The 25,318-nt window shown below is 41.5% G+C and overlaps 1 protein-coding gene across 3 annotated transcripts in view; it reads right to left on the bottom strand.

The window, feature by feature from the left end:
- Positions 1-25,318, bottom strand: part of ELAVL4 (ELAV like RNA binding protein 4) — a 102,294-nt gene that overhangs the window by 27,336 nt on the left and 49,640 nt on the right. For all 3 annotated transcript variants that reach the window (XM_010591295.3, XM_023549620.2, XM_023549619.2), the window contains exon 3: positions 104-207. In XM_010591295.3, coding sequence (XP_010589597.1) covers positions 104-207 — 104 coding nt within the window. The remainder of the gene's footprint in view (positions 1-103; positions 208-25,318) is intronic.

The raw sequence follows: 25,318 nt of genomic DNA, 5'->3' as shown, positions 1-25,318 counted from the left end.
AAAGAGCACCACTTCCAGCTCTCTCATAGCCTGGATTCAACAGATCAAAGGGAAGAAATTTAACCGTTGCCTCCCAAATCAGAGCCAGCACATCACCCCTTACCTTTATGGTTTTGGTCTGGAGTCTGAGTCCATTTAAAGTGTTGATGGCTTTCTCTGCATCCTTTGGATCAATATAGTTAACAAATCCATACCCTAAACTCTGTCCTGTAGAAACATATTAAAAGAGAGAGAGAAAGAGAGAGAGAAAGAAAGAAACTCAGTATCTTTTCAAGAGGCAACACTTTCCATTGCAGAGAGTCAAAATTCTCTTCTAGTATATATATTATACTATATATGTATATATATGTATATACATATATACGTAAAACAGTCTAGTATATTTTGGTATTACTCCCAGGGTGAGAGTTTTCCAATTTTTCCATCTCATTCTATCCTGCTTCTAAACTCCCGGGAGCTGCCTGAGCTGGGAATGGGTACGTGGGTCTGCACATCCATGCCAGGTACTATGTCCATGCACATAGTCGGGAGGAGGCAGGGCATGGTAGTGGAAAGAGCAGGTGTGATTTGTTAGGACAGATTTGAACTGGAGTCCTGGGCTTTCCCTACCAGCTGTGTGAATTTGGACAGAAGCCATTTAATCTCCCTTTTTTCCCCCCTACATCTCTACTCTGGACATAACAGCACTCACCTCAGAGAGGTCTGAAAGGGTTAAGTGAGATATTGTTTACAAAATGCCCACGGTGCCTAGAACACAGGAGGTACTCAATGAAAGATAGCTAAGGTCTGTTCAGGACCAAAACTGGGGCAAGTGTTGGACAGAGTAGCTGTGTCTGTTGCCTCAGTCACGCTAGCCACACCCACCTCAAAGGGAAGCTGCAGGATCTGAGCACAGACTGGAGACAGTTATAGTGAAGGATACAGGCATGGCCAGAATTTTAAGCAGTTGCTACAAATCCTTCCAGGCCCTCATTATACCCCCATCCAAAGAACAATAATAATAAAAAAAAAAAAAACCCAAAACAGAAGGTTTCTATTAGAACTGGGGAGCTCCTAACACAAAGGGGAGAGTGCAAACGCTTCTACAAAGAGGATTTAGCTACTTTAGGTGGAGATGGCATCAACTTTGTCTGCAAAGAGAGGTTGCAAGTGACAGGGCTCCCCCCTAAGTGAAATAAAAATAATGTGCTTGCGATCGTGCCACTGATTATAAATAGTCCATCAGCTCTGCCATGTGTCATCAGCCAGAAATATCATTAGGAAACTTTACATTTTCTGACATACCCTTTAAGAAACACAGAGCTTGGGGTGGCTGCAAAAACCAGCTTGAACTTCCCAGGCAATGTTATTGATTTGTGGGTGGCAGCAGAGCCGAAGGGGAGGAAAATGACAGGACGTCACATGTCAGGAAAGACTGATTACATAAAGCCCTCTTTGGAGTACCGGGGCCAGGGCTGGGAGACAATACAGCAAAAAGTCTGCCATGTCCTGGTGACAGGAGCCCATTGCAGGAGCCAAAAAATCTTTCCAACAGCTTCTGTTTTGCTGGTAAATGTCTGTGTTTATGTTGGTTGTAGGAGGGAACCTGGGAAAACAAGTTGGGTTCTGGATCAGAAAACGGGTGACTTTATTATCCTTTATCAGAGTGGAAGCAAAGAGAACCAAGAGGAAACTCAATCACATTTGTCTCCCAAATGTGAAACCCAAAATGACAACACTTTCCATTAGAATATTCCTTTGTGCTTTTGAAAGAACAGGGTGAGACTAGGAAAGACAGGGGCAAACTTTGCCAAATACGCTCTCCGCCAGCCAGAATTAGTAACTGAACAATCAGAAGAGAACGCTGAGCACACTCCAGCTGCAGGGACCCTTCTCTCCATTTCACTGTATATGTGTGGCATGTGAGTGGTGCGTGTGTGTGTGCTCACACACTACGTGAGAGAGACTGGGTGAGGTGTGTGTGAATTCCGAGACCCTGCCACATGTTCTGACAAACTCCATTTTGCAAATACAAAAATACAAGAGACTAATTTCATTGACTCCACCTCATCATCTAACTAAATCCATTTTCATCATGCAAATTTCTCAGTCATATTTACCTTGTATACAAGTGAAGCTCTAAAAACTGCCGTACAAAAATATTTTTATGATTGCTTCTTTTAAACAGTCATGCGCCAAATTTAGCTGCTTTAAAGGGCATTTTTTAAAGCAGTTATGTTAATGATAAACATTATGTATGAGCTTTTTATGAGCACTAGGAGAGTGGTCAGTCAATCTATCAAGTCTACCTTAATTTGTGTAAAATTAAAATGAAAATAGGAAAAAATATAAATAAAACACTCACCAATTAACTCTAACATCAGACCTAACTTGTAATGAAACAGTTCCTGATTCATCATCTTGCTGGAATATATGTGGAGGAATTTCTCACGCTTACCAGCAATGCCTGTTCCCTGATACACTATCCGTCTTTCTAAAATTCGTCATCCATCTATTGAAATCTCAAATAGAGCGCCTGTGATGGCTACAGTCTACATTTTATCTTTGTTTTAGGCCTTTGCCTCTGGAGGAAGGAAAATACACACACTCAGACCCACAGAAATGGTTTAAGTCCTAGAAAGGTTCTGAAGGTCAAGAGAGGGAAGGGACTCCTGGCCAGCAAGAGGTGTCATATCAGCCCACCTGCCTGTATCTGTCCCAAACCTACCATCGCCTTAATACCTGACTGCAATTAGCATAATTGTGCTGTTGCCACCTGCTCTAAGTTTAGAGAGAGACTGCATTTAATATCAAGAATGAAGGCACTTTTGGGAAAACTAAAAATCAGACGAACATCATTTCAGAAAGGAAGGGGAAAAAAAACGACTGGAGATTTTTCTTGATATAAAATAATGAACTGCAAGCTCTACCACAGAACACTGCATTGAACAAGAGGAAGGCTGAGGTGGAAAAACTTGCCTGTGAATTGAAAGATATGAGATAAACTGGCAGCACAATGAAACTACCCGTGGTTTGCCTACTTCATGAATAGGCTTTCTTCACGTGCCTCTCGCTACCATAGGAGTCCAATTAGGTCTCATAAAAAATGCTGTACGGATCTAAACATTCTCTTTTAAAACACTCTAAACCCAAAACCCAAACCAAATCCATTGCCGTCAAGTGGATGCTGACTCATAGTGACCCTATAAGACAGAGTAGTACTAACTGCCCCATGGGGTTTTCAAGGCTATTAATCTTTACAGAAGCTGCTGCCACATCTTTCTCCTTCGAAGTGGCTGATGGGTTCGAACCATCGACCTTTCAGTTAGCAGCCGAGTGCCTTTAACCATTGTGCCACCAGGGATCCTTATTAAAACACTCTAAACCCAAAAACCAAACCCAGTGCCGTCGAGTCAATTCCGACTCATAGTGACCCTATAAAATAGAGTAGAACTGCCCCACAGTTTCCAAGCAGCACCTGGCGGATTTGAACTGCCGACCCTTTGGTTAGCAGCCATAGCACTTAACTACTACGCCACCAGGGTTAGAGGATTAAATCCCTAGGAAGAAAATATAAAAACCCAAGTCTCATGTTTTTAGAAACTGTTTTAGTAGTTGGGGAGAGTAAAATGAGGAAGACTTTTAATTCTGGTGGCTATATATTTTTTTTATATATTGGTGATGAGTTTTGGAATTGCAGTTCTGCACTTAAATGTACATAGAAAATATAGATGAAACACATTCATGAGAATATCAACACTATTTCCATGGGGACAAAGACAGCTGCCATGCAGGGAGGGCCCGGGGGACCCAGTCTGAAGCCCAGAGCTAAGTCTATATGTGTGTATCTGGATTCCAGAAATTAATAAGGTCCTTTTCTTTTTTTCCTCCAAATAGCTGCATCTTCCCTTTCATCAGCAGTAGCAAAGATTTGATCATGTGGGTATGGCAACAGTATTTTCAGGATGGAAAATTTAAATAAACTTTATTTTTCCCCAATTTATGAATTTATTTTGATGACAAGTTGTCATGGGTTGAATTATATCCCCCCATAAATGTGAATATCAACTTGGTCAGGCCATGATTCCCAGTATTCTGTGGTTGTCCTCCATTTTGTGATTGTAATTTTATGTTAGAGGGGATTAGGGTGGGATTGTAACATCCTTAACAGGTCACATCCCTGATCTAGTGTAAAGGGAGTTTCCCTGGGGTGTGGCCTGCACCACCTTTTATCTCTCAAGAGATACAAGGAAAGGGAAGCAAGCAGAGAGTTGGGGACCCCATACCACCAAGAAAGCAGTGCCAGGAGCAGAGCTTGTCCTTTAGACCTGAGGTTCCTGCGATGAGATGCTCCCAGACCAAGGGAAGATGGATGTATCACAAGTACCTTCCTCCAGAGCTGGCAGAGGGAGAAAGCCTTCCACTGGAGCTGATGCCCTGAATTTGGACTTGTAGCCTACTACACTATGAGAGAATAAACTTCTCTTTGTTAAAGCTGTCCACTTGGGGTATTTCTGTTATAGCAGCACTAGATGACTAAAACACAAGTTGAATGATAAAAAAAATTAAATCACTGAAGTTATATTTAATCATCTGTATTGAAAAAATAAAATGTTACAAAATGAGGGCTATCTTCAAGATTCAGAAACTATAGTAAGTACCTGGCTCCTTGATGCCAAGGTGGCCTACAATTCTTCCATTTGACCAGTTCCCATTGCTCTATCCAGCAGGCATGGGTGAGGGGTTCCCGGTTACCATGCATGGGCAGGAAATGCACTCTGGGCAGTTTGGGAAAGAAACTTATAATTCAGAATGCAGTTTCTAAGGGGAATTGTTATACACAATGGCTATATTTTAAAGCACTTCATTTTATTTTGGACTTAAAAAGGTTCTTGTTTTAACAAAACATTTTTACAAGCTGTTGTTAAATCTGAACCTTAACATTTTTATTTGTGTAACACAGACACAGGCACACACACACATACATGTCCTCCTGCTATGACAAGGCAACGTTTCTACTCTGTTATAATAATTTGTGTATCTAACATCTCCCCTTAGAAACCAAAAACATCTCCCCACAAGAACTGGCTGGCTTATAAAAGTTTGCATCCTTGCACATAGTAGGTGGTCAACAAGTATTTGATAGGTGAAAGAATGGATGTGCACATTTGTACTAATTCTCCACTTCTAGAAGCATGCGACCAGGATGTTTGGGGGAGGCAGGGGGTACGGGAGGGATTCCTTTTACCCTTGTAAGAAAGGGAGGACACAATGACAAGCTGACATCTGGGACTGGAAAGCAAAACACAGAGAATGTCCTGAGTGAGCTCTCCTCCAGCACAGATGAGATGAACAATAAAAGCCACCCCTGCCCACCTTTCTACAGAGATTTTGAGTTTACAGAGCGCTTTCCCACCTATTCTGTACCATCTGATTCTCTCAACAACCCTGGCTGTTTCCACATTCTACAGATGTGGAAACTGAAGCTCTGAGAAAATGGGGCCTAGTCTAGCCAAGGGTCAGTAAAGAGTTTCTGTAAAGGGCAAGACAACGAAGAGTTTAGGCTTGATGAGTCATAAGTTCTCTGTCACAACTGCTTAACTCTGCTATCCCAGCATGAAAGAAAACAGCCATACACAGTATGTAAATGAATGAGTGCAGCTCTGTTCCAATCAAATTTTACTCAGGAAAATGGACAGTGGGCTGGATTAGGCTCTTAAGGCAGTTTGCTGACCCCTGATGTAGATCTTTTGACTCCAAATCTAGTACCCTTTTCTTTTACCACAGTTACCCCATTTGAACTAATACGTTCTAATATCCTGAGGCTCTGAAATACCTCAAAGAGGCTTTTTTTCAGTCATTTTAGAAAAAGTAAATTATCTTCACTTGTATCATCACTAAAAAAACCAAACCTTTTGCCATCAAGTCGATTCTGACTCATAGTGACCCTATAGGGCAGAGTAGAACTACCCCATAGAGTTTCCAAGGAGTGCCTGGTAGATTCCAACTGCTGACCTTTCGGTTTTTGTGCTAAATATTTTTATTGTATTCAAATTCTAGAAAGTGTTGAGATTACAGCTGATTATACCCCCTCATTTTTCTAGCCATTCTAGAAAAAAGTGTTTTTTTCCTTGCCTTTGGGAACCTGGGGACTATTCCTAATCCTGACATTCTCATGGCCGATTGCAGCAGCACAAAAAACTGTCCCTTCACAGGGCTGGCCGGAAGGAACCTCAGCATTTCTGCACTGCCAACCTGCATACCTTGCTCTTTCTCTCTTCAAAAACAGTCCTTCTTCAGAAAACTAACAGCCACTCCCCTCATCTGCCAAGCCCCCGAGGGGGTGGCCAGATGGGTAGCTGCTGTTGATGAAAACTTCTGAGTTGAGTAAGGAATTTTTGTGGATGTTAGAACCTCTAGCTCAGGCTGAAATCCTGTCCTCAGAGCACATGATAAAATCCCCAGTCCTCTCAAGATCACCTCCATCGCAGTAACCCACACACTGGGTCAACTGCAGCCAACTCTAAATCCTAGGACTCGTCCCTGCCGGTCCTCAGGTGCCTTTCCCTGCTGTCAGCTGCCTCAGAATCTACCTGAACACACTCAAAAGAGGGTCAGAGAGATCTGTGGCTGTTACTGCATATATAAATGTGTGTGTGTCTATAAGCCAGGCTTGCTGTATAAGTTTGGTTAAGTCATTTAAACTTCATCAGCCTCTTTCCTTATCTGGAAAAATACAGATAATCCCTTAATCCTTGCAATCAAAGCATCACTGTGAGGATTAACTACATAAACAAGTGGAATAACAGCAGCTCCGGTTTATTCAGCACCTACTTAGTGCCAGGTACTGTGCTAAGTGGCCTACTAATGTTACCTCATTTAACCTTGTGGGAAATGGGTATCCTCAGGCCCATTTTACAGAGGAGGAGGCTGAGGCTAAGAAATGTTAAATAACCTGCCCAAAGCCCACCAACTAGAAGGACTGAGGGCTATGATTTGAATGAACCCAGTACTGTGTGGCTTCCCAGCTCATACTCTCTCTCCATACTGGTTTGCCTCTCTGTGAATGGCCAGCAGAGTGTCTGGCATAGGGCAACAGCTCAACAGGACTCACTTGCCCTGCGTTGGGGTCTCTTCCCCTTCTTAACACTGCCTGGGGATGCCTTCAGGCCTGAAGCTCCTATGGCTCTACCCCTCCCATTCCACCTCTGTGTTGGCCACACTACACAGTGTTGGTCGGTCTGGGTCTTGGCTTTTCCCCTGGTAAACCCAGTGTTACTAGAGTCAACTAGTCAGAGGATTTATTTTTGTCTGGTAGTTCACAGAATTGCCTCAAACTAAGTACGGTTTAAAGCCTTGCTACAACAGTCTACTTGATGGCAGCGCATAACAGCAATTGTATGGAGCAGTCCCTGAGTGGTGCAAATGGTTAACGTGCTCAGCTATTAACTGAAAGGTTGTAGGTTCACGTCCACCCAGATGTATCTCAGGAGAAAGGCCCGGCAGTCTACTTGCAAAAAATCGGCCACTGAAAACCCAGTGGAGCACAGCTCTACTCTGACACACATGGGGTTGCCATGAGTTTAAACTGACTCCGCAGCAACCGGTAACTCAAAGTATGGTCCTGGTACCGGCAGCATTGGCATCACCGGGGAGCTTGTGAGAAATACAGATTCTCAGGCCCCATCTCAGACCTACTGAATTAAAGTCTGCATTTCAACAAGATCCTCAGGTGATTCAAATGCACATTAAAGTTGGGAAGCATTGGTTTAAAGTATAATGCGAAACAATGGAAAGAAGGGACTTGGGAGGTGATCAGAGGTGGGTCTGAATCTCAGTTCTTCAGCTCGTTGCTGTGTGACTCTGGCCAAGTTAAATTAACCTCCTTGAGCCTTGGTTTCTGGGAAAGCTACAAACCCAACCCATAGTAACAGGAAAGGGAAGCTCTGATGGAAAAGCTCTCAAAATTTCTATTTCTTTTTGTCCCAAAATTTTACGTTCCTACTTTGCCTCTTTCTGCTTCATGATTCTGATCTGTAAAATGGTGTTAACAATGTTTCAAGGGGTTATTATGAATATTAAAAGAGATAATGCATATAAAATGCCTGGCACATAATAGATGCTTAGTAGATATTCGTTCCTTTTCCTTCCCCTCCTGTGCTCCATTAAATACTGGCTTCACTGTTGCCTATGGGGATAGTATCTCCTCAGTAAGGCCCTAACCTCCTTGAAGGCAAAGAATGTTTCTTCTGATGCTTTTCTTTTAGAATTGGAGCATATAATATGCAATACAAACCCAAAAAACCTACTGCCGTTGAGCTGATTCCGACTCATAGCGAACCTATAGGACAGAGTAGAACTGCCCCATAGAGTTTCCAAGGAGCGCCTGGCAGATTCAAACTGCTGACCTTTTGGTTAGCAGCCATAGCACTTAACCACTACGCCACTAGGGTTTCCCTAAAAGTTTATTTTAAATGCAATAGGCCCACAAATTCTACATATATTTGGCAACTGCTAAGTGCTAGACGCTATGCAGGAAGGGGAAAAAATGGCCAAAAATTATTCCTGCCTTCAGGGGGCTTATTCTGTAGAGGAGAAAGACAGATATAAGAACTAATTACAGCCCAGCAAAAATAATAAATATACCAGAGATTTTTTTTCTTTTAAAGCTATATATAGGAACAGAGAGGAAGTAGAGACTGATTCTGACTAAGTAGAATAGGACAGGTTTCATGGAAGTAGAGATATTTGAACCGGGCTCTTTTTTTTTTTTTTTTTTCTTAAGACAGAGCAGAAATTTCACAGGACTTCCCTATCAGAGGGATGACATTCCAACCTGAGGGCTAAATTTAAGCATGAAATTAATTTATCCCACAGATATTTACTGAACATGTATTATATCCTAGGCATAGTTCCATTTACTGGGAATATGAAACAAAACATACTTGGTTTCTGCCATCACTGAGCTTATTTTCTGGTTGGGAGTAGAGGAGACAGACAAGAAACATAAGTGAAATGTAAAGTTTGTGAGATGATGATGAATTCTAGGGAGAAAATAAAGCAGAGAAGGGGGAAAAGCAGGGCGGTGGTAGGGTTGCAGGTTTTAAATAGGATGGTCAGGTAAAGCCTCAGTGCTAAGGTAATATGTGATCAGAGACCCGAGGGAAAGAAGGCAGCTAGCCCCGTGGCTATCTGAGTGAAGAGCATTTCAGGTAGAGTGAATCTCAGGTGGAAAAGCCCTGAGGTAGGAGCATGCTTGGCATGTTGGAGCAATAGCACAAATGAACACGAAAGCAACCTGCCATCACACCTGTTGAATGACTGAAAAGAGGAAATGGCACCCCTGCTTTCTTCAAGCTGATTCGAATGTGCTGGTGAATAAGATGTATGTGAAAACCACCCATCTTCCTCCTCTCAGTCTTGAGGGTCACATTTTCACTGACACACTCTCTTTCAAAACCATCTCTTAATGTGTCTCTGTTCCCCATTAGATTGGGAGCAACTTGAGGCCCAGATGATGTTTTATTCATCTCTGTTCCTAAAGGACCTACCAAAGGGTCCGTGATATTGTTAGATACCCAGTAAATGTCTATTGAGTGGATGAATGAATGCTATTTATTCACATTCATATTTACCCTGAATCTCCCAGATACCAAACAGAAAGGGACCAGAGAGAGCAGAAGAATTTTGTTTAACAGTGAACTACTGGAGGAAGTTGTTCAGAGGTATGGAACCAGGTTCTATGAGATACATACCTCATAGTCTGTGGGCTATGGAGGAGAGAAAGATTCTAGAGAAGATTCTAGAAGTGCTCAAAGCCCTTTTAATGTTTGAAAGGCTGTTATGGGAAGGCAGAGGTAGGCTTGCTATGGGGGACCCAGAGGGAGAGACAGTAGATCAGGCAGCAGAAGAAAGTTAGGGGGCATGAGTTGGGTAATCCACATCATTTATGTTTTCTCAGTAGAAAACAGAATAAACTGAAGTTAGCTGTAGGCATTGGGTCTAAAATAAATATAATTTGTTGTTGTTAGTTGTCATGATGCGGATTATTTATTGAGCACCTACTGGGGGCGAAGCCCTTTACATACATCATTACTTAAATGTTTACAACCCTCTGAGGGAAGCATTTCAATCCGTTTTACTAAAGCCGAGACAGAGAAAGTAACTTACCCAAGGTTACTTATCTAGAGAGTGGTAGCCAGGTCCATCTGACTCCAGAGCATGTACACTTTCTGCTATGCCCTGGTTCCCTGAACATGTGCTCATTTACACGCTAAACACTTGGCCTGACATAGTACTGTGTGCATGAGGCTCTGAGAGAGTTATGTTTTTTAGTACTAACTCCCAAGTCCTTGTTCTTTCCATTTAATTTCAATATATATTCCAACGTATCCCATTCCCACCTCCCAACTTGGTTGTGCCTGGCAAGCTGGGTCTTGTGCATGACAGAATAACAGTCTTAGAAAGAACTTTTAAGATCAATCATCTTTAAGCCCCTTCTTTGACAGATAAGGAGACTGAAGATCAGGGAAGAAGCAAGGAGTTTATGGTCTAGTCGAGAAGTCTAGTAGGAAAGTCCACTGAATCAACAATGATAAGAGTATGGTAAGTGTTATGACAGAGGGAAGGACAGAGGGTTTTCTGGAGGATATGATACCTGAGCTTGACACTCATTTGAAAAGATTGATAGAAGATAGTTAGACAATAGACAAAGAAAGGCAACAGGTAGAGGAGGGCATTCTAGGAAAAGAGGACAACATGAGCATCCCTTAAGAGAAAGAGCACCCACTCAGTTTACAGCCATCACTTCCAGTAAGCCACCGGTTCTTGGTATCAACCTAGACTAACAATACTGTTTCTAAGTTGAATCTGTCCTCAGATGCATATATGAAGTCTCCCTCTTACCTTTGGCAGAGACTCAAGAATCATTAGCAGATGGGTTGTTATTATCCACCTCAATGTTCTTTAGGCATCTGAAATTTCAGAGTGTGTCTGCTCTCTGCCAACAAGACTATTAGAAAAGACAGGACCCAGCCTTTCTTATTTTGAATTCCCAAAGTATTTAAAATTACCTTGAGCCAGTCCTGGGTTATTTCCAGAGGCTACATTCTGGCTTCCTAAGTAGATGTAATTTCCCAGAGGTTAAGATTCATCATGTGGTATGAAGATGTCAACAAGCAAAGTGCCTGACCCATAGTAGGCATTCAATACAAGCTGCTTGAACTGAATGTATTTCTCAATGGACTCTAAGTTCCTTTGAGGTGGTCTTATTAATCCTGATATGACCAATGTCTGGCACACAGTAGGCTTTAGACAAATCTATGTTGAATGAATGAATGAATTCAATAAATGAATGAATAGTAACAAAAATAGTTATCATTTTTTGAGCATCTCCAATATGCCAGGCATTGTACCAAACACTTTACATCTATCATCTCATCTACACCCTAAAATGATCCTACAAAGTAGGTACTATCATTCCTGTTTGCAGTCAAGGAGATCAATGCCTGGAGGACTCAGTTCCCAAGGCACAAGTCCACCCAGCTCCAAAGCCCACACAGGCTTTTAATGGAGTTTCCTGATTTCAGAGAGGATACCAACCAAGCAGTTCACGTAGATGTTAAACGATGCCTCTGCTCCTGGGGCAAGGCACATGTAAGTTCACAGAATGCATACAATGCTTTCCAGCAGTCCCCAAAGTAAGAAGCATCAGTCACAAAGCTACACATTAAAAAAAAAAAACAATTACCAAAGGAGTTTTTTTTTTTTTGCTTTCCTTTTGGTTTATCCTATAAAATAAGTTGCTCAAAATGACAGGTCTTCAAATATAAATTTCAATAATAAACCTCAATAAAAGAAAAGCTGAACTAAGCTGAACCCTGTTTTTCTTCTGTCTGCTCAGGAAAGAAAAGCAATTTATAAGATAAAAAGCTAATATCAAGTACTGAGTTAAAAAAAAAACAAACTGAAAGGAAAAAAAGTCTTCTAGCTAAGGTTCTAGGGACAATAGAAACCTCAGTGACACCTATCTCACCTTCGGCATTTGTCATACAAAAAGAAGCCACATTCAGACTGATGGCCCAGGGGCAATGAAGGATTCTTAACTGAAAAAAGCAACATTAAATTAAATTATGTTTAGAATATTCTTACAAGACAGGAAGGAATAGTCACACATTTAAACATATTTTTAACATGCATTGAAACAAAAAGAGGAGGATTTTGGCAAACTCCCAGCTAGCTAGAAAAATGGACCAGAATTCTTTATTCTTGGTCGGCTTACTCTCATGTGAAACAAAGGTCTGGATGTCTGGTAGGTAAAACTTTCCATTCAGAGGGCAAACCAACAGGTGATTCCAGAAATACAGCCGATGTTAAAGATCTGGGTTTAGCAAGCAAGAAACAGGTAAAAAAAATTATCAGGTTAATATTAATTACGTATACTGTAATTAGCCTTTGGGCCAAAGAAGACTGTGTGTGAAATGTTGGTAGGTGAAAGCGACTGCTGTTATTTAACACTAAAACAACGGTTTCTCAAATCCCCATTAGACATCATTCTTACAAAAGGCAGACTCCTGATATCATGCTGGGACTTAGATTAAATGAGATAAGTTATATGCGAGGGCTTGGCGCAAAGTAGATGCGTCATAATATTTACTGAATATAAATCTATTGTAGCTGCCTCTAAGTAAAAGACAATTCTTGAGTTTCAATGAAAGATGAAATAGCTTGTCTGTACAGACGTAAGTTAGATGTCAAATGTTAGCCTCAGAATGACTTTCTCTGAAAACCTTTGTCAGTGGGCCATTTTTGAAATAATGGCTTGATTCCACCATTAATAACTGTGTGAGATCCAGAGACTAATAATCCAGTTCCAATTGTCAAGGAGTTCACTGTACCAGGCATGAATCTTATGACAGTGGTCTGACAGCTAGGCTTATCCCAATAAATGTTAAGAAGAATTTCCAACACTCATGACAAAGAAAAGAACCAGAAGCAAAAGTATATTTTCTGTTTTCATCATCATTCAGCTTGCAGGGTAAGAAATACGGCAAGCAAACAAGCAAACAACTCCTCCCCGCCCATCAAGACGAAATCCAAGAACAAAAAAACTCACGCAGAAATGGGTCTATAGGGTAGGAATTGAGGAGAAAGGCTATTTGCTTTGATTTTCCAGAAAGCAAATGGTTTCTTGGAGAATGGCTACACCAAGCAAGTATGACCAGCTTTATTACACTGAGTCAAATACCTGGTAAAGGTAAAAATGAAGACGTATCCAAGAATGTTGTAAAAATCAAAAAATGGAAATATCCTCTGATAGCTCATACTTCTAAGCGATGGAAAATGAAAGTTCACCCTGACAATCAGGAAACAAAACAAACCCATGATTTGAATCAGATCAAGAACACGCTCAGAAGCCAATGATTTTCAACCAAAATGCTGACTATCTGATGGGACTGTGGTGATGCTAGAGAGATGGTGCCCCATGGCACCATTTTCTGTTATTCTTGGTTTAGGTGAGACTTTCTCAGGATTCCAAGTCCTCCGCTTACCCACCCACATGCAAGAGAGAACCCTACTGCTTTCTCACAAAAGGAAGGAGGTCATTAGGTAAGATCTTTCCTAAGTTACCTCTTTTCCTTCCACACCCAAACTTATCCCTGACGGAGCTCCATTTTTCCCTCCTGACTCAGAAAGTACAGTAAACAAAAAGCCAGAGAGGGAGCGGTGGTTCTCTGGATAATGCTATACATTACAGCATCTCTTTTAAGATTCATAAGCTTGTTAGAACAGACTCATAGAAGTACTGATAAAAAGAAACCCTTTTTAAACTTGGCTCACTTTAGTTTCTCAAACTCAGTTGGTCACAGGACCCCCTCTTAAAAATATATGTTACCTATAAACTCCTTTGAGAAAGACTTTAAGTGAGAGTCTCAAATGAACATTATCCTTTAAAAAGGATTGGATACTACCTTAGGAGGTAATTAACCTAAGTGTAGTGGCTGTCTAGTCCCCGGCTTTGAGCTACAGTTCCTGAGATACCAGAAGGGCCAAGAGCAAAACAGGAGACCAAACCAGAGAATATGTTTGAAGTCTCTTTTCACTGCAGCTGTCAACAATTCGGTTTCTCAGAAGATATCACACAGCCTTGTTTCTGAGAAAATCTAGATACAGGACAGAGACGTGTAGTGGGGTGGGGCCAGACATCTGAAACGATATATTTTCATGTCAGTACAAGTTGTACAAATTTCGTTCTAGCTTACCATGTTTGAGTAGTCAGCATGCAAGGAGCTCAATGAGTTTCACAAGGAGAACCAAAGGCGCAAGGAAAAACAAAACACAATTGTGTGTAGCTGTATGGACATCCAATCAGTAGCACACACTTACAGGTACACACATGCAGGCACACACACACACACACACACACAGCATCTATATTTAACTAACTAGGTGTATGACCCTGGAAGGCAGTATAGTGTAGCAGATAAAAATACAAACTTTTCCCATCTAGAGCAAAGGAGAATAAAGAAAACCAAAGACACAAGAAAATATCAGTCCAAAGGGCTAATGGACTACATGAACCACAGCCTCCATCAGCGTGAGCCAAGAAGAATTAGATAGCGTACCAACTACTCTGATAGAGATTACAAAAGAGGGTCCCAGACAGAGCGAGATGAAAAACACAACAAAATTCAACCAGACTTACTAGTCTGACAGAGAGTGGAGGAATCCCCACGACTATAGCCCCTGGACACCCTGCTAACTCAGAACTGAAGACACTCCTGAAGTCCACCTTTCAGCCAAAGATTAGACAGGCCTATGAAACAAACAATAACACATGTGAGGAATGTGCTTCTTAGATCAAGTATACGAGACCAAATGGCCAACACCTGCCAAAAGCAAAGATGAGAAGGCAGAAAGGGACAGGAAGACTGGAAGAATGGACACAGGGAACCCGGGGTGGAAAGGGAAAGGGGGAGAATGCTGACACAATGAGAGGAGTACAACCAATATCACAAAAAAAATTTGTATATAAATCTTTGAATAAGAAACTAATTTGCACTGTAAACTTTAACCTAAAGCACAAAAAAGTTCAATAAAGGCAAAAACTGAAAAAAAAAACAACACACGCTTTGAAGTCAAACAAACATGGGTTCCACTTTGCTGTGCCACTTAGATGCTGTGTGACCTTGGACAAGTTATTTAACCTTTCTGAGCCTGTTTCTTCAGATATAAAATAGGGCTAATAATTCCTACACCTCGGAGGACTGCTGTAAGAATTATATTACCACTGTATGCCAGGTGCTGTTCTAAGTGTTTTATATATATTAATGTTTACAATAACCCTATCAATATCCCTATCTTACAAATGAAAACACTGAGGCACAGAGAGGTTAAGTACTTACCTAAGGTTACACAGGTAGTAAGTGGTGAAGCTGGGATGCAAACACAGGCAGTCTAGCTCTTAATCACTAGGTATCCTGCCTAACACAGTGCTGGATTACATGAGGTCCACATTATTCCCTTGGGAGACACACATATTATATATATATATATACACACACACACAAATACCTTACACCTCTTCCTCTCTGGTTTTATAAATCTGCTGTTTTTGTCAGTAGTTTATTACATGGTGTAGTTCAAGTGGGCAGCACACATGCACCAGCTTCCCAAACACAAGAATCCTATGTGGTTGCTCAAGGAACAGAAGAACAAATTCAACCCTGAGAAATGTTAGTTCATTCTGAACCATGACTCACAACCGCTATTTTCACAAACAGCCTGCTAATTAAACTTTCTTATGAACTTTGCTAACCAATTTTTCCAATGCATGGAGGAAAAATAATTCATTATAGACCGGAATCCAAAATCTAATATTAACAGCACAAGTAGGATCTGTAGCACTGTAATTTGATCAGCTTGAGCATTAATAACAGTTAGACACTGATGTCTGAGAGAGTTAATCAGCTTTTGCTGAGATGTACGTAGATAACTGAACAAAACATCTGGAAGGCAGACTAGAAAGCAAAGCCAGCTAATCACTGGGGGTTTTAGTATTTGTGTTACCCTCATAAATCCCCTGCTTACAATGGCCTACCTTCTAGGTGACCACAGTAATATCCTCAATGGGTGGAGCGACTTTAACAACTTGCCAACACATTAGCAGCTCATCTGATCCCACAACATATAGTAAGGTGGGAAGAACCAGTATTAGCATCCCCCTTTTACACACAACAAATGGAGGCACAGAATGGTTTGATCTGTCCCAAAATCCCACAGCTACGGCTAGAATGAGAAGTTGGTGGATCCTTCCATTTTATCATGTTGCCATTCATAAAAGTGGCCTGATCTTTAAGATAATCTCAGAAATTACTATCCTGACATTTACAAATACCAGACTAAAGGCTTTCATTTACAATCTTCCAGAACCACCAACACTAGTGTTCATCATTACTGCAGCTATTTCTGAGACTTACTAGAATACATCCTACACAGTCACATTCACGACTCAGGATGAAACAGCAAGAACACGGCAACCCTCTCTGTAAAAGTTTCCTGTCCGACTGGTAGCAGGGAATGGTCAGACAGACACAGGTGGGCAGCCCACTTAGCCACTTACCAGCTGTGTACCCTAAGTCAGCCACAGCCATGAGCTTGGTTTCATCATCTAAAGAATGGGTCACCAATATCTACCTCTTGGGGTTGTGGTCGGGATTAAATAAGAAATATAAAGTAACTGACACTTAACTATATAACCAATTGCCATTGAGTCAATTCTGACTCTTGGTGACCCCATGTGTGTCAGAGTAGAATTTTGCTCCATAGGGTTTTCAATGGCCGATTTTTGGGAAGAAGATTGCCAGTCCTTTCTTCCAAGGTGCCTCTGGTTGGACCCAAACTTACAACCTTTAGGTTACCATCTGAATGTATTAAATGTCTGTACCAACCAGGGACAACGTACATCTAGCAAGTGCTTAATAAAATGTGAATTCCTATTCCATTCTCCTGTCTTCCCATTTTGCTGCCTTCTACTTCCTGCTTGGAATTATGTAATTGAGGACTAAACCAAGAGCAGATAACCACTTGCTGTCTCCTCTTCACCTATCTGTTGGCCCAGGCATAGGACTTCTGTGAGAAGAGGGAGGAAATAGGAGAGTCCTTTCCATTTATAGTCGCTATGCGTCGAGAACTGACTTGATGACAGCGGGTTTGGTTTTGGTTTTTGGTCAGTTTACAAGGAGTCTCTGGATGGTAGAAGTGGTTATCATGCTTGGAGCTTTAAATCCACCCAGAGGCATCTCAGAAGAAAGGCTTGGTGATCTACTTCCAAAACTTCCAAAACTTTTGGAGCACAGCTCATCTCTGACACACATGGGGTTGTCATGAGTTGGAACTGACTCCACGGCAACTGTTTTCTTCCCCCTCCCCCCAGTTTACAAAGTGCTTTCCTTTGTGTTATCTGGTTTGAATTCACAAGTACCATCCAAAGAAGGTAGGGTAAGGGCTTATCTTCTCTACTGTATATTGAGGAAATGCAGGTCCAAGGGGATAAAGTGGCTTATGCAAGGCCATTCATACATTTATTTTGTGGGTGGGCAGGACTTTCACTGAAGTCTGTCTCAATTCTGGTTAGTTCAACACACGGTGTCTGGTATTTTTGATAGGAAAACATTTGGGGGATGTGTATGTGTGTGTTTGTTGCGGGGGTATAGCAGATCTTGGGATGTGCTCCCTTTGTATTTAGAGGGCGGCCTGCACGCCTCATTGGGAAAGCTCCATTGACTGGTAAGGAGCACTAGGAAGAGAAAACGCAGTTGAGGACCAGTTTCAGTTTCCAGGGCCAGGACCAGGAAATGGGAGTAACACTCAAGTTTCCTGCTTGTTGTCTAGCTCAGGGCTCTGGGTGAAAGAGAACTAGCCGGAACTCACTGCAGGCACCCTTGGCAAGGTGATGAAAGCAGAGCATCGAAGTTCCCTCATGCTCTGCTTCCGGGTTTGAGGTGAGCAGGCTGACTGAGCAGACTCAGAAGCTAACAATTCTCAGTTCAGTGAAGCAAGCAAGGAGGCCTGCTTCAGAATACCTCTTGGCATAGTTTACACCCTATGTTCGTGAAAACAGGGACACCACTCAGGCAGCCGCTCTGTGTCACTGCCTACCCTGGCCATAAAAAAAAAAGTTGATCAATCCACCATAGGTTTAAATAAGAAAGATGTGATTATAGAAGAAAAGGGAAATTCTGTGTATGTGACTTCAGGCCTCATATCCCATCCTATAGTGTAGCTGGCAACTGTCTCCACAATCAGAGTCCTGATAATCCAGAGTAAATGGCTAGTGTGCGTAGTGAGAACTCGGTGGGGGAAGGCTCTGGGATCCTGGTTACTACTGAGAAAGGGACCAAGGTTGCCACCATCCAATTTTCCCTGATGTAAAAAAACCCAGGCTAGGTGGGTCAGTCCTGGGTCTGCTCCTTCTCAGACAAGTCATCTAGCCACATTTCAATTTGCTAATTTTCCTTCTGGTCTCCTTTTACGTATCAATGCCCATCTCCCTCTAACCTGTTTTTTTTTTTTAAATCTATGGTTATTTTTTAACTTTAGCTCTTTTCCATATAACCTTATAAGTGAATTCAAATCCTTTTTTGGGACCAAGCTGGCATATAGATAAATAAGAAGGCAAAAAAAAAAAAGGAAGAAGGAAGGGAAACAAGCAAAGTAAAGAAAAAAGAGAGGAAGAAGAAAGAACAAGGAAAGCAAGAAACCGAGGGCTCTTGACTCAAGTCTTCTTTGGGCCTCATCTGTACAGTGAGTATAGACAAATGTATATTGAATACTTAAACAGAGACAACAGAAGTACTGAATATAAAAGCCTTTGAAAACAAATGTGAAGGGCATATATAAGGATTATTAAATACACATCTTATGCTGACACCACCAATAAAATGATTTCATCTAATCCAAGATGTTTGTGATGAGAAATTCCATTAGCAGCCACAGGAAGTAGAGTAATTATCCTAAGTAGTCATACCCGCTTTGTGATCAACACCTCACTTCTCACCAGGGCATCCAACTATGAAATAAGGACCAAACAGAAAACCAAATTTATAAATCAACAAGAATTTGAAGTAGGTGGAAAGAGAGTCACTGAGCAAACATGCACCTGACCTCAGTGAGATAAACAAGTCTCAAATTCCAGACAACATATGAAGTCTACAAAGTATCAACCTCCTTCTGTGTTAGGTCAGGTTATTTATTAGCCAAGTACAAGGAACATAAGCTTTGGAGTCCAACAGACTTGAGTTCAAATTCCAGCTCCACCACTTATTAGCTGTAACATTGGATAAATGACTTAACCTTTCTGAGCTTCAGTTATTTCATCAACACAAAGTGGTTACCAACACTTACCCCTCAGAGCAGTCCTTACTGTTCTATTCATTATCCCTTGAAGATGTCTCTGAAGCTTGGCTCATGCTGATTTACCTGCATGGACTGGTCTCCTACAATCAAATCTCTACCATGTTCAAGGCCAGGTTCAAGACTCATTCTTCTTAGACACTTGCTCTGAGAACTCCAGCCCACTGTCATCTTTCTCTCCTTAGAAGGCTCATGGCTGATGTTGCTTTGGCCTCATTTGGCAAAGACAGAGTGGTGAGGTGACAGAAAGACCACAGGCCTTGCTGTCAGACAGACTTACCCCGACTCACCAGCTGACTGACCCCGGGCCTTGGTTTCTTCATCTGTAAAATGGGTTTAATGCTACTTATCATGCATACATAATATCCCTAGTACTGTAGCTGACCCACAGTAGGCATTCCAACCAAACCTACAACGACACTGAATTTTTAAGAGTCTTTTTGTGCTCTCATTTCAATGAAATTAACAACCAGTTCCACCAAGGATGGGTCTGGTCCTCAGTGAAAAACAAACAAAAATCTCACAAACCAGCAAAGGTGGATTTGTAGTAGTATATATCACGAGCAGGCTCTCAAACCCTTCCAGACCAACAGGCCTCTGTCAGGCCCTATACTTTCTACTAGCTTCCCCCACTGATTGGCCCCACTAGAAGCAAACTGTGGTCACATATTCTGTCTTATTGTCTTTGGTTTCCTCACAAACCCTGATAGAGAATTTAAGAGAAGGAAAGGGAATAATATTTCTATGGTCTGAGAGAGAGACACTAAATAAATACTGTTGGCTGAATGAAAATGTTTTATAAATGTAAAAGGCTTATACAAATGTATGGCCTCTATCTGAATTTTATCTTCTCTCCAAACTAGAAAGATCTTTTCCCATCAAAGCTCAATTTTGGGAATGAAGAAAAAACAAAAAGGCAGCTTAAAGGTCTTTAGTTCTTTTAAGGAATAAAGATAGAGACAGAGAGCTCATCAGTTAAAGCAGGAAGGGAGATGTGGAATGGGGGTGGGGGCAGACTGAAAAAAGAAGTCACCACTACCACACCTCACAGAAGACAAGAAACAAATGAATTTCCCATTAACACATTTCAGAAAGCACTTTCCTCCTACCCTGAAGCGGATGAATTACATTTTTAGATAATGTGTGGAAATTTCAGTTTGACATTACCTTCCTGCTTAGTTCCTAGTCTCAATCAACGAGGTCATTCTACAGAGAAGCCAGGAGAGACTGAGAGAGTGTGTAGGGGTGTGTGTGTGTGTGTGTGTGTGTGTGTGTGTGTGTGTGCTGGGGGAAGGAGAGGAGGTTGGTTGAGCAGGGAATTGGTCTTGCAAACCAAACAGTCAGCTAAAGCACAGAAATAGAAAATCCTTAAAATACCCAGCCCTGATTCACATCCTAGGTAAAAATCCTTTGAGACATCTCTCCTGGGATGTGTGAATAATTTCCTATGGTTACCCGAGTTTGGAAGCAGGGCAGAACCACCCGATTTGGAAGGAAAGATGAAGGCGAAGGGACCCCGGCGGCAAAAGAAAACCATATCGGGTCTGTAATCCTGACTATTGCCGTCCTGGGAAAAAATTGTGTTGAAAGACGCGTGAAGTACCTGTACAAACTCTAAATCTCACAGCTGCATTCATTTACCAACCTGTCCTAATTAGAGAGGATGGAGGGTCTCTGATTACCCCTGATGGGGACATAAGAGGCAAAATGATGACCTGGTTTACTGTTTACACTTAACATCTGATCTCCGAGTTCCCCTGTTAATAAGGCAGCCCCCATTTGGCTGTTTTCTAACCCCGTATCTTCTCCATAACTAAAAATTTTCCATTCACCCCTCCATATTAACCAACCCCCACCCCAAGTCAACAAATCAAAATTCTTTTATCCTACTTTGTGGAATATGCATAAGATGACTGCTGAGAGGTGATAAATAAAATGACAGATGCAAATCTGCTTGCTTTTCCTCTGAATTCAGAAGACACATCAAACTGTACCAAGAACATTTTCCAAATCAGCAGCAAAATATGCTGATAAACGCTACTACTTCCTCCACCCTTCCCACCACTAATGGATCTCCCTCTGATGTGCATGTAGAAAAGTTCGTTCAGCTAATCAATATCTTGGGATTTTCGTGAATATGCGTAATTGAGGCTGGGTTTTAACTACGCTTATATTTAAGGCAACATTCATTTCAACACAGTGCTTGCAAAATAAAGCTGAAGATCGTGAAATGTGTTTCATGAAGAGAGAATATCAGAAGTTGAAAACCACTCCAAATCTATTCTTCCTTGTTCAGGTAGGCAGAGACCTGTTTAATTACAAAACCACTGTTTTTTTTTTTTTTTAAATGCATAGTGTGCTATTTTCCAAAACAAAAAATTCAGAGCTCTAATTATGTTTTCCCTGTACCATGAGTTTCCATTCCCTAGATATACAAGGTGAGTTGGTCTGTAAAGGGCAGAAGTCAGTTTAACATCTCAGCTGCTAGCCAAAAGGTTAGCAGTTTGAATCTACCAGCTGCTCCTTGGAAACCCTACGAGGCAGTTCTACTTTGTCCTACAGGGTCACTATAAGTTGGAATCCACTAGGTGGCGATGGGTTTGGTTTTTGTTCGGCCATAGATAAACTATAAATTAAGTAACTCACAACTTGTCAGTTAGTCCTCGCTTCAAGTACCAGCTCTCCCATTTAGAAGCTAAGTCACCTTGGGCAGTCTAAGTTTCTTCATCTTTAAAATGGCTGTCTTGAGGATTACATGAAAATCCATATATTAATCCGAGCACAATGCTTGGTACACAGTAAATGCTCAATAAACTTGGCTATTATTATGATTCTGAAAGAAATTCCAATTTACTGTTTAAACGAGCTACTATATTTAAAGCAAAACACACCAAAGGTACAAACGTAAAAAGCTGCTGCCGGTATTCTTATTTATCTTGGCTGCTGTAAGAAATAATGTCAATAAACTCACCTCAGGGCTGAATTCACATTTCAGGAGTAACTGGAAAGCACTTTCATGTTTTAGTATTCTTCAGAGATTTTACTGGTTTTAAGGTTATCCCCAAAATAAAACTCAATCAAATTTCTAAAGTCTCTATAAGCTCAAGATCCTTAAACGTATATGAGGTAACATAAAACAATCCACAACCCTAACCTTCCTCTCTTCAACCCAACAGGCTGTAAGTACCCTAGGTAATGCCTCCTGGCCTCTATGCTCCAGCAGACACTCCTACCACTGCTGCGGTCCATGTCCCAAATCTTGCCTACTGAGAGGGACACACAGGATTATTGGCACTTTCACAAATCCAAGAAAGAAAAGAAGTTACCTGTCTTAGTTATCTGGTGCTGCTATATCAGAAATACCACCAGTGGATGACTTCAACAAAGAGAAATTTATTCTCTCACAGTCTAGTAGGCTACAAGTCCAAATTTAGGGCATCAGCTCCAGAGGAAGGATTTCTCTCTCTGTCGGCTCTGAAGGAAGGTCCTTGTTATCAATCCTCCCCTGTACTAGGAGCTTCTCTGTGCAGGAACCCCGGGTCCAAAGGATGCACTGTGCTCCCCACACTTTCTTGGTGGTATGAGTTCCCCCATTCTCTGCCCGTTTCCCTTTCCTTTTACCCTTTTATCTCTTGCAGACCACACCCCAGGAAAATTCCCTTTATATTGGATCTAAGATGTGACCTCAGCAAGGGTGTTTCATCCCACCCTAATCCTCTCGAACATAATTTAATCTTGCCTCATTAACCACAGGCAGAGATTAGGATTTACAACACATAGGAAAATTATATTAATCACAAAATGGAGGACAACCACACAATACTGGGAATCATGGTCTAGCCAAATTGACACATATTTTGGGTGGGACACAATTCAATCCATGATATTACCCAAATGTTACTGCATCAAAACTGAGTTAGTTCCTTTAATTAGAGATGTGATTTCAGATACAAAGGCAGTAGCAAAGTATTCACGCTGATGTCCACAGCAGTGAAGTAACTTTATTTATTTATTTTTTCAGAGTGATAACATTAATTAAGCCAAAGATATGTGTTAGAAAGAAACGAAGAGATGGATTAGAGGTGGTGTTTAGGGGACGTTGTCTTTTTCCATTGGGGTACAGTTCTCACTACCTTAATTTTTGGGGATGCTTAACTGCATTTGGCAATACTTCGTATTAGATCTCTGCACCCTAAGAAGCATGTTTCTGCTCTTCTTCCTTTGTCCAAAGCAGAGGAGTAAAAACGCTTTTGTTCTTAGACCAGAATTTTAGCTCTATTCCTTTCTTCCTTTCCTCTGCCTAAAATTAACCCCATCTTTCAAATCTCCCCCAGTAGCTCCAGCTAACACAGACCTCGCCTTTTCTCACCCCTCCCCACCCCCCCAGCACTTATGGGCTGCCCTAAACACTGGTCACTTGATAGATTCAGTTTTGTGACTGAATTCAGTTTGGACTGCCCTGTCCTCAAAAATCCCCCACTGGACCTCTCACTTGCCTGAAATGAATAGAAAATTACTCCTAAAAACTGCACTGCATGGACACACATAAAGCATGACCTCAAGTAATAATATAATTCTTTTTTATCACTGTGATGCAAATAATCACACAATCTGGGTGGGCAGATAGAAACTTTTTTTGTCTTAGCCTGATTTCTTTCTTACTTTTTTTTTTTCCTTTCTGTTTTTTTATTCTATTTCTATTTCCTTTCTCTTATTCCTTCTGGGGTGGGGTGAAAACAAGATAGACATTTATAAAAATGCAACTTAGCATTCCAGCTCTGCGGGGTTCAAGACATACCTTGAGCCACTTAACCCTGTCTTGGCCAACCTATATGTTTCCGCCCCTGAAATACTGATCATCTAGGAACTTAGATTTAGTAAGGAAACGGCAATGCAGGCAAAACCAAAACCAAAAAGGCAACAAAACAAGAAACAAGGAACTAAAATCTCTGAAGTCCATGGGAAGAATAATATAATTTCTACCAGGGGTTTGATGTTCTTTGCCTTGAGTTTCTGTGTTGCATGAATCCTATGGGCCATACACACTTCCCTTTCTCTACAGCAGTAGAGGCTGCACATGGGTGAAGAAGAAAAGCAAAGGACTTGGCTTCCAGTGCCATCACGTGCCCACAGCTGCACACAAAAACAACTCAGGACACATGTTTTCTCCACCTGGACCTAAATTATCCTGATAAGTACACTTTCCGCATTGGAAAAAGAAATCTACTATCTCTGAAAAGATAAGTAACAAAGATGTTCAAAAGCTCTGTAAGGGACTCTTAATCCTGGCCCACCAAAAACCAAACCCACTGCTGTCGAGTCGATTCTGACTCATAGTGACCCTATAGGACAGAGTAGAACTGCCCCATAGAGTTTCCAAGGAGCGCCTGACGGATTTGAACTGCCGACCTCTTGGTTAGCAGCCATAGCACTTAACCACTACGCCACCAGGGTTAATCCTGGCACTTTCAGTAAATTTGGCTCTACTCTGCAGGAGGAATATGATCAATATTGCTATCATCGCCTGCCTTTATACACAGGAGTCTCATTTAAAGCCATGGTAGATTCTCCAGAGGATGGCCACCAATCTCTACTCAGAGGAGCACAGCATTGTGTTGGGTTATGGGGGAGATGGGCTTTCAGCAGGTGTCTGAACTCATCGCAGACAGGCAGAGGTACCCTGTATGTGCTTCTACATAAAATCGTGCTTTTGGAAACGGAGGGTAAATCCTAGCTCCGCCACCTACTCATAACTGTGCTGCCCTGGTGAAGTTATTTAACCTCAGTAAGCTTCAATTTCCTCATCTAAGAAAATGAAGACTGTTTTGAGTGTTAAATAAAATAAGGTATATCCACTGCTTATCAAGTACCTGGCACAAGTACCTGGCACAGAACAAGTGCTTGATAAACGGTGGCAGTTATGTCC

Source organism: Loxodonta africana, chromosome 3 (genome assembly GCF_030014295.1).
Source record: "Loxodonta africana isolate mLoxAfr1 chromosome 3, mLoxAfr1.hap2, whole genome shotgun sequence".
Classification (NCBI taxonomy): Eukaryota; Metazoa; Chordata; class Mammalia; order Proboscidea; family Elephantidae; genus Loxodonta; species Loxodonta africana.
The sequence above is the reverse complement of the archived record's forward strand: the minus strand, read 5'-3'. Positions and strand labels throughout refer to the sequence as shown.